The sequence below is a fragment of the Ictidomys tridecemlineatus genome, chromosome 1 (assembly GCF_052094955.1).
Source record: "Ictidomys tridecemlineatus isolate mIctTri1 chromosome 1, mIctTri1.hap1, whole genome shotgun sequence".
NCBI classification, from domain to species: Eukaryota; Metazoa; Chordata; class Mammalia; order Rodentia; family Sciuridae; genus Ictidomys; species Ictidomys tridecemlineatus.
This window is the reverse complement of record NC_135477.1, coordinates 240,202,406-240,212,858: the sequence shown is the minus strand read 5'-3', so window position 1 is coordinate 240,212,858 and position 10,453 is coordinate 240,202,406. Positions and strand designations below refer to the sequence as shown.

The following is a 10,453-nucleotide window of genomic DNA, read 5'->3' as shown; positions in this document are numbered from 1 at the left end:
TCCATCGCTCTCGTTGATGGGCCAATCAGTGCGCACAAGGCGCTGCGGCGTGCCCAAGAGATTTCCCTCCCTTGACCCAGTTTCGCAGGTTTGCTTTTTAATTCCCTCGGTTTCCTGTTCCGGAGGCGCGGGCGGCGCCACTGTCTTGGTGGTTGTACTATTAGCCTGTTGTTTTCTCTGACGGCGACCTCGCTCCCCTTTTGTAAGTGATCGCGGCACCTTGCGGGTTGTGGAAGAGGGAATGTTTCCGAGTGTTGGGATTTAAATCGGGCTGGAGTCCGGGTCTGGGGATGAAAGGCGCCTGAGAGTTGGGGTCAGGTAGCCTTTCTCCAGATCTGCTGGTAGGGCAAGAGAGTGACCCTAGGCCCGGGTCTCATTGATAAATAGAATTGAAAAAGGATGGCTTTCATTCATTTGTGGAGTGCACGTGTGGTCCAGGCCTGGGGCCGTCGGAGTTTCCAAAGGGGCATGAGATCTTGATCTTAGGCATGTCTGGTGCAGCTCACAGCCTGGCGGGAGATGCAAGCTGGTAACAAGCATCAGCTGGATGGGCTGCAGATTGAACCCGGGGTTCCCAATAAGAATGTAACACGCTTTGTAACTCTTTTTGCATTGACGTTACTGGACTTATTAATTGTTCAGAACATCTCTCTCAGTTTCCTTGCTTCCGAATAGTAACCTAGGAGTAAGCAGATGCAAGAAACAATTACTTTTCCAGATGCAGTCAATTCTTTGACTTGGAATTCAAGGTTGCACTCAGAACTTTAATTTCATGGTCAGTAGTTTTAGATTTTTGACTATAGAAACATCCAGTAGGATTTGGTAGTAAGCATTCAGTTGTTACACATTGTACAGTTGACTACTTCTAGCTTCAGCACACTCCTTTGTGTTTGCCAAGATCCTGTACATACCTCTTTTGTTTATAGCCCGATATTGGTTTGTTGTTGTTGTTGTTTTTTCGTGGTTCTGGGCATATTATATTTTTAAAAAATACTGTATGAGTTCTCTGAGTCCTGTTGATTCTGTGTCTTACTCATCTTTGAGTTCACAGAGCCTGGGACAGTGCATGCATAGGAGAAGGTATGCTTTCTGGGTGGGTTTTCTTTTCTTTTTCTTTTTTTGGTATCAGGAATTGAACCCAGGGATCTTAGTTATGGAGTCATACCCCCAGACCTTTTTTATATTTCATTAGAGGCAGGGTCTCCTTGTGTTGCTGAGGGCCTCACTAAGTTGTTGAGGCTGGGTTTGAACTCACAATCCTTCTGCCTCAGCCTCGTGAGTTGCTGGGATTCCAGGCAAGAGCCACCCTTCCTCTGGGTGGGTTTTGATGATGTAAATCCGCTGATACACATGGAAGAAATATGTACAGAAGTGACATAGAGACCATTGATGATCATACCATTGATGAGAAAGTAAAATTTATTGAGCACTTACTGTGTGCAGGATGCTCTGCCAGGGATTATGAAGAATACAGAAATGACTGAGTCAACCAATGTGTCATCAAGGAGCAAATAATCTAGTGGAAGAGTTTGACTTGTGCACACATGACTGTAACATGAGCCAGTGTCTGGTAAGTGCTGTAAAAGAAGTAAGTACAGACTAAGAGCAGTGGAAGTCTAGAGGGAATGGGATTATTTCCCAAGGGGAATCAAGAAAGGGTGATAGATTGAAATTCATGGGGCAGATTCATAGAGCAAGAGATTTTAAAGGGAATGGGAACAAAGATTAACTGGGAAAGTGTGGGGTAGTCGGGGCATCATGGGGAAGGTAATAGATTCTATTGGTGGTGTGTGGTCTGTGACAGGAGTTTTTTTTTTTTATTAAAAGCATTTTGCTAAAATTCAAATATTTGAAAATCCAGCTGTTTTCACAGTGTTCTTCTGTGGGAATAGTAGAGAATGAAAATAATCATAACTGTCATGTTAACATGATTATAAATATTATAAATATATTTAAATGCTGATCTTAGTGATTTTTGTGTTTGATCTATGCCTTATCTTACAATGAAGGAAGCTTTTGTGTGAAGAGGCAGCAAGGACATGTTTCTGGTCCCCAGTCTTTTAACAAATTAAAGATGGCTTAATCTTTTTAGCTGCTGATAGTTTTGAATCAGTAAAAAAAGAAAGACATCTTGGGTTGGGGTAGTGGCTCAGAGGTGGAGTGCTTGCCTAGCATTCGTGAGGCACTGGGTTTGATCCTCAGCACTACTTAAAAATAAAATAAAGGTACTGTGTGCACTTACAACTAAAAAATAAATGTTAAAAAGAAAGACATCTTAAAATTTAGTTGGAAGTCAAATGTTGTAGCATACACTTGTAATCTCAGCCAATAGGCTGGGAAGATCACAAGTTCAAGGCCAGCCTTGGTAATTTAACGAGAACCTGTCTCAAAATAAAATTTTAAAAGCTAGGGACTGGGTGCAGTGGCCATGCCTGTAATCCTAGCGGCCTGGGAAGCTGAGGCAGGAGAATTGCAAACTCAAAGCTAGCCTCAGCACCTTAGTGAGGTCCTACTCAACTTAGCAAGACCCTGTCTCTAAATAAAATATAAAAAGGGTTGGGAATGTGGCTTGGTAATTAAGTGCCCCTGGCTTCAATCCTGGGTGCCCCGCCAAATAAACAAATAAATTAAAAAAAAGAGCTAGGGGTGTAGCTCAGTGGTAGAGCTTTGCCTAGCATGTGTGAGGCCTTAGGATTGAGCCCTAGTACCCACTGCCAAAAAAAAATAATTTTTTTTGGTTGGAAACTTCAGTGCAGTTTAACATGCCCTTAATAGGCTAGATGTGTTGGAGAACAGGAAATCAATGTCAAGATATTTACAAAAATATTTTATAGCACTGGCAGTTTAGAAAACCTGATTATATATATTTTATTCCTTCTATCCTTTAGAACTTATATTCTCTGTGGAAGATGTGACATATCCAGACAGTGCATCATGATGCAAGGCAGTATGTGGTGAGTGGCAGGATATTAGGGATAGCAGTGCTGGGGAGAACAAAGAAAGAAACCAATTCAGGTTTCGGGCCACAGAGGGTGTAAGGGACTTAGATAAATTGGAAAAGTAGAAAGTGTGCTCATTCTTAATAGTGGGCACAGGAGAACAGAGGTTCATGTACAGGAGTAGGATCCTAGACCAAAAGAGGTAATGAAACATCTAGGGCCCTTCCCTGATGAAGTGTGTGGTTCTGAGGACAAGCAGACAATGAAGGTGGAATTATGTAATTAGTCAGTAGATTATGGTCATTGTAGGAACTGCCAACAGGCAGCACTGTGTTGTGAGAGTAGGGAAACCAAAGAAGGCCCCCAACAGTGATGGTGCTTAAAAGCCCAGCAAGGATGTTACTGTAGTAGCCAGACAAGAGACAAAGGTGTGAAATGGATTAATTCAGTAAGTATTTATGAGCAAAAATATCAGTAACTTTTATTTATTTAAAAACTTTGATTAAGCTGTAGTGGACACATAAATGATAGGAACTTTTAAAAAAATTTTAACTAAAGGGCGAGAAAAGAAAAATTGACAGATAATTCCCTGGTATATTGGTTTTGATGACCAGTAAATGGTATCATTTATTAAGATGGGAAACTCTAAGAAAGGAGAATGTATTGTTTTGGAGGGGAAAAATCATCATTCATTCCTTTTAGGAAATGTTGAATTGAATTTGTGGAGTCAGTGAGACATTGAAGGAGAGAGGTTGAATTGGTAGTTGGCAGCTTAAGTCTGGAGTTCTTTGGTGGCTAGAGATGTAAGTTTCGAAGTTACTGAGATGAGTGGTAACTGAAGCAATATAAGTGGTATGATTACCTTGGAAAAGAGTGAATAGAGTGTTCAAGCTGGATCCCTGAAGAATACCAGCTGATCATGAGCTGGCACAGGAGGAACAGCTGGAGAGGTAAGAAGGATACAGTGAGAGAGTTGTGTCAGGAATTCAAGGAAAAGATCTCTGAAGGAGGGGACAATTGGACTGAGTGCCACACAGAGATTAAGAAGGTGATTGAAAATGGCTATTTGTTTTCAAGACAGGGTGGACACTGCTCAGTTCACTCACTGAAGTGATGGCCACAGCTGAAGTCAGATTAGAGTGAATTGAAAGTATATAATCAGCCTTCCACATTCAGGTTTTCTGCATTCACAATTCAGCCAACTGTAGACTGAACATATTTGGGGGAAAAATGTGAGAAATGTCTTAAGAGCAAAACTTGAATTGGCTGTATGCTGAACACTGTGCTAAATCCATGTGGATGAACCGATGTGATGTGTCAGCATATCTGCTGGACACCACAGGTCCTGTCTCCAGTATTTGTGTGAGCACTGCATCTTATTTGTGTACTGTGTAGGTAGGTCTATGATAGTTGCATCTGTATGGGACACACAGAAACTTTTTTTCTTGTCATAATTTCCTAAATGATATAGTATAACAATCATTTATGTCACATACATTTTGTTGTAAGTAATGCAGAGGTGATTTTTTTTTTTGGTGGATGTGGGGGGTTGGGGATTGAATCCAGGACCTCACGCATGCTAAGCATATGTTTTACCACTGAGCAATATCCCAGCCCTTGAGATATTTAAAGTATATAAGAGGATGTGCATAGGTTATGTGCAAATATAATGCCTTGTATTTTTGTATCCATGGGGTTGAGGGTCCTGGCATCAGACCCCTTGAATACCAAGGAATGACTGTATGCTCTTATCTCTGCTAACTTGGGTTGCCATTCCAAAATACTATAGGCAAGGTGGCTTCAGAAAAACATTTATTTCTCATAGTTCTGGAGGCTGGAAGTCCAAGATTAGGGTGCTAATGTGGTTGGACTTTCTTCCATGGGGAGGACCCTTTTCCTGGCTTCTAGGTAATTACCTTTTTGCTATAGTCTCACCTGGCAGAAAGAGAGGGGTATCCTATCTGTTCCTCTTCTCATAAGGGCACTTATACCATCATGAGAACACTCTAACCCTAATTACCTCCCAGAGGCCCCAGGTCCCTATTGCATTGCACTGGGGATAAAGGATTTAACATAAGAATTTGGGGAGACATGAACATTCGATCTGAAGCAACTTTTTTAGGTTAATTGGTCATGAAACGCAGGAAAAACAAAAGTGCAAAGTGGTGGAAGTCCTGAAGGCCAAGAAAAGTGTTTCATGTTGAAATGGACTGGAGCATTTTCGAATGCTGCTATATAGGGTCTGATAGTGGGAAGAGGTGAAAGATTGTTGAGGGAGGATGGTTATCTCAAATGGGTGTTTGGGTACAGGATCCAGAGTGCATGCAGCAAGATAGGCTTTGTTGGGAGAAGGGAATTTGGATCAGATAAAGTTGGATGTGGATAGGCTTGTAGAGGAAGTTCTTTTCTCATGGTTTTAGTGTTTCTGTTTGGTAGAAGATAGGTTTATTGTTAACTATGAAGAGGGATCAGGATGTCAAGGATGCCTATCGAAGATTCTTGGTAGTTCTTGTGGACAGGAGAGTACATTGGCTGCTGAAGCAGGCAGGAAATATCGTGGCAAAAATCTGTGACTGAATTTATGTGGGCACCAGTCTGCCCAGTGGGGTATATTTTGAATGCTACTTTCTGGTTGGCCTACAGAAGATGAATGTTGGATCATTCTAAAGCTGGGGCATTGCCAGGTTTTTGTAACTGAAGTAGAGTAGGGCAGAGGACTGTAGGCTATTTAAATATAAGTTATTGAGATGCTGGGCCATGAAGTCTATGCTGAGTTGGGAAACAGGTGCAAGTGGGAAGATGATGGTGTAGGTGTAGAAACAAATGTGTGGCCAGGGCAATGTGATGAGGTCAGGACTGGAGAGGAATGTGAGCAAGAACATGATAGCAGATGGTTGAATAATGGGATGTTGGAGTTATTTTGAAGGAAGAGCAGTTTTAAGGACTGACAAGTTGTAGGGGTGGACCATGGTTGTGGGTTGGGTGACTGAGGTGCGAAGAGGAATTTTATTGGTTGTAAAGAGTTTTAGAATCTATAAAGAACTGAGTTTTAGAGGGTTGAGTATTCCAGTAGCTTGACTGAAGGGTCTGTGAATACTCATCAGGATGGTCAGTCATTTGGGAAACCCTGTTAATAGTGAGGGTTTTTTTGTTTTTATTTTATTTTTTGTCTTTAACTTTTCTCTTTTAATTTTTTCCAACAAAGCCATAGAATGTCATTCCATCCAGGACGAGGGTGTCCCCGAGGACGAGGAGGACATGGAACCAGACCCTCAGCACCAGCTTTCAGGCCCCAAAATCTGCGATTGCTCCACCCTCAGCAGCCTCCTGTGCAATATCAATATGAACCTCCAAGTGCCCCTTCCACTACGTTCTCGAACTCTCCAGCCCCCAATTTTCTGCCTCCAAGGCCAGACTTTGTACCCTTCCCTCCACCCATGCCTCCATCAGCACAAGGCCCTCTTCCCCCCTGCCCAGTCAGGCCCCCTTATCCCAACCACCAGATGAGGCACCCCTTCCCAGTGCCCCCCTGTTTTCCTCCCATGCCACCTCCCATGCCTTGTCCTAATAATCCCCCAGTCCCTGGAGCACCTCCTGGACAAAGCACTTTCCCTTTTCTGATGCCCCCTCCTTCCATGCCCCACCCTCCGCCCCCTCCGGTCATGCCACAGCAGGTTAATTATCAGTATCCTCCAGGATATTCACACCACAATTTCCCACCTCCCAATTTTAATAGTTTCCAGAATAATCCAAGTTCCTTCCCACCCAGCGCTAATAACAGCAGTAGTCCTCATTTTAGGCATCTCCCTCCATACCCAGTCCCAAAGGCTCCCAGTGAGAGAAGGTCCCCAGAAAGGCTCAAGCACTATGATGATCACAGACACCGAGATCACAGTCATGGGCGAGGTGAGAGGCATCGTTCTCTGGATCGTCGGGAGCGTGGCCGCAGCCCCGACAGAAGGAGGCCAGACAGCCGCTACCGATCGGATTATGACCGGGGGAGGACGCCATCTCGCCACCGCAGCTATGAGAGGAGCAGGTAAAGGCACATGTGAGGTGCTTTAAGGAACCACGTAGGCTCTGACACAGTAGATTTCCATTTACCTGTAAACCAAATAAAATGTGCATTTCAACTTGTAAAAGGAAAGAAAGCACATTTTGGGTTTTGTTTTCAGGAGACAAAGACAATAATAAGTAAATAGGTGTCAGAAAAAAATGGTTTTGAAAAGCATACAAAATTACCAGCATAGATTCATTTCTACAAATGTAAGACTTTTTACTGTACATCATACCGTGGACATTTTAATGGTGATCCTGTGACATGAAAGACCTTGTACTGTGTTTTGTGTTATCAGAGATTTGATTATGTTCAGTGTGATTATCATGTCAGGTTATGGCATTTGAGTTCTTTTAGAATCAGTGATGTGCATGTGTTATCAGTCGGGAAGTAAACTAGTTTACAAGTAGAGCTTACTTTCTGATCTTCAGGGTAAGTATGTGTTGTACGTTGTTGCCTTCTTGCTTTATTTCTTTGCAAAGTGAAGTTAAGATTAGTTACGTGTGGTTGTTTATTTATTTATTTATTTTTTGGGCCAGAGATTGAACCCACTGAACTATATCCCCAGCCCTTTGTTTTATTTTATCAAAGTTATAGTTTTGAAATAGCTTTTAGTCTGATTTTGTTGCATTGAAATGTATTCACACTGAAGAAAGTTGTGTTTGAAAAGCACTTCCATTCTAGATTTATGTTTCTTTTTTTCTGAAACAATTTTCTGTATATGTGAGAATGTTGCAATCAGCATTCTTAAAACTGAGATTCTAGGTGGCTTCTAGAAATACTTCAAAGTCACATGCAGAGTTTTATGATTACATATGTGTTTTATCAGAAGCTTGTGGCAGATTTTCAAAGATGTAGGTGTGAATTTGTTACATCATTGGTTTATATGGAAAAATAATAGGACATTTAATGATTGTACTAATATTTATTTGGCCTTTAGTGAACTCCCTGTCCATGAAATTTTGAGGTTTTCGTTTTGTCAAGCCAGTAACAGCGCTTCTCTTCTCTTACTCCAATCATGTCTCAGTTTTCACATTTTCGTCATGGCAATATTGATTTGATTTGGACTACATATTTTGCTGATAAAGGATAATGGCATTCTCTGCCCTGAAGGGAGTAACTAGAGCACAGAGAGGTCTTGGAGGGGAAACATGTTTTACCTTGTGCTCCTGGACTGCGGAGGGGAATGCGTTCCTTATGGGATGACAGTTCTGATTCTGGTGGGCCATAGCTGAAGAGAGTCCATAGACTTTTCTTTCTTTTTTTCTTTCCTCTTCTTTTCTTTCCCCTGTAGTATTGGGGTGCTCTATCACTGTGCTACATCCCCAACCCTTTTTATTTTCTATTTTGAGACAGGGTCTCAATAAGTTGCCAAGACTGGCCTCCAACCTGATATCCTCCTGTCTCAGCCTCCTGAGTTGTTGGGATTACAGGTGTGTGCCACCACACCCAGTGAGAGTCCATAGACTTAAAAATCTTTTTCAGCACAAACTATTGTTTCTGGTCAATTTGTTCTTAATTATTTTCTAAGGAGATATAGTTGGCAAAAGCCTATTATGTTTTATTTTATAGTTTTATGTTAAAAATCTAAACTGGAAAGAGTTTGTTAATAGTTTTTTCTTTAAATGTTAAGGTGATTGTTAATAACCTTGTCCTTGGGAACATTTTGCTGCAAACATTCTAGTTTTTTTCCCTACATTTTGAGATGATGCTCTAATTCAAGGGGTTGTTAGGGCTCCCCTGTATATCTATTATTTTTCCAAGGCTTAGACTTCCAATTGTATGTGTGCTCTAAGGTACTCAGATGTGTTGTAAACTGAGGATCTCTATCACTAAGTGCAGTTAATGTCACAAGTTACTTCTAATCTCTGATCTGAACCATACTCCTTCGCTGTGAAGGATCTCCAAATTTCTCAAATGATCTTTAATTATATCAGAGTTATTTTGTAATTGCTTAGCACTTTTGCCCTGGAGTTGCCTTGGTAGCATGGCCATATTATAATTGGCTCCCTTTTAGTTATTAGGTTGAGTGTCAGTTATTTGTCCTATGTGGAATGTTTCTGTGAAACAGACTTAGGGCATGTGAAGTCCTAATATAACTTCTAGAAGTATATTGGGAAAAACTGAAACTTTATAAATTGATATGTTAGATTGTTTATGCAAATTCTAAAGACTGTTCTGGTTGCTTCTCCCCTTGCTTCTTGGTGTAAGTAAAACTATCCTTTTATAAATTCCATGTTTCTTTTTTTCCTCCTCTGAATTTGGTTGAATAACAACTATAAACTTTTGGGCAAACTGTTTCTAGGAAAGATTTGTAAAGATGTAGATATAAATATATATAGGTAATATATACATGTATCTACACACACACACACACACACACACACACACACACACACACACACTTTACCATGAAAGATCAAGGTTACTCTAGGGAATGGGAAAAGAAATAGCCACAGGTGCAGGTTGCCAAGCTTGCTGTTCTGCAATGTGGTAAGGCAGTGTGGACTGGGCTTCACCTAGATTAGTAGTGCTATCACACATTATTTCCTCTGGCTTTTCTAAACATGTAGCCATCAGAGGACTAGCATAATGTACTCAAGAAATATCTTAATACTTGCAAATAGGGAAGAATCTTGGGAAAAATAACACAAGCATAAATTTTCTTCCTTTAAATGAATTCATAGTGAATTGTATTCAATTCCTTCCCACTCAGAATTAACTATCATCATTGAGTGTTAAATGCAAAGTTCTATTGCCTATATGTTAAAAAACAAACAAAAGTTAGAAATATCCTCTAATTAGAGTTTTATTTGGAAATTATTGGCAGTTATTCTTTTCAGCAGCCATGTCATTATTTTTTATATGTGGCACCGTTCACTGATTTCTATAATTGAGATTTACTACCTAAATGTAAACTACGATTTTAGAAGTATATCAGATGAATGTAGAATCCTAAGCTCTGATTGTTTTATTTGGATAGCTGGTGTTACCTGAGGGTTGTATGTATGTCAAAAGCATACTTTTCAAAGCACTCTTCCTTGAGAACAGGGGACTCTTTAAGTGAAAAATAAATTTTGTCTTAATTTCTAAGCAGTCACTGATCTCTATAATAAGTTTTGCTTTCAGTGTATTAACATTTCTTTTATTTGGAATAGGTTTGGGGGTATTTTTGATTGACATTTTGTAGTCTTCTTGCTGATCCCTAATCTGAAAGCCCAAGTTGAAAATGCTGTAGAATTCAAAACTTTTTGAGTGCCTATATCATGCTCAAAATTTTTTGTATTTTAGAGCATTTTAGATTTTGGATTTTGAGATTAGGGATACCCAACCAGTAAAGTTTATGCAAATATTCCAAAATCTGAAAAACTCTAAAATCTGAAGCACTGTTAGTCCCAGTATTTTGTTTAAGAGTTAGTTAACCTGTATAGCATTTTCCCTATTCTAGGTTTGGCTG

At 40.4% G+C, this 10,453-nt stretch overlaps 1 protein-coding gene across 6 annotated transcripts in view; it reads left to right on the top strand.

Annotated features, from left to right (window-relative positions):
* Positions 1 to 71: 71 nt before the first annotated feature.
* Positions 72 to 10,453, top strand: part of Drosha (drosha ribonuclease III) — a 117,546-nt gene continuing 107,164 nt past the window's right edge. For 4 of the 6 annotated variants that reach the window (XM_013358782.4, XM_021726593.3, XM_078016977.1 and 1 more), the window contains exons 1-4: positions 72 to 202; positions 1,444 to 1,570; positions 2,889 to 2,954; positions 6,145 to 6,978. In XM_013358782.4, coding sequence (XP_013214236.1) covers positions 2,935 to 2,954; positions 6,145 to 6,978 — 854 coding nt within the window. In that variant the 5' untranslated portion in view covers positions 72 to 202; positions 1,444 to 1,570; positions 2,889 to 2,934. The remainder of the gene's footprint in view (positions 203 to 1,443; positions 1,571 to 2,888; positions 2,955 to 6,144; positions 6,979 to 10,453) is intronic. The other 2 variants (XM_021726594.3, XM_021726595.3) reach the window with 2 other exon arrangements.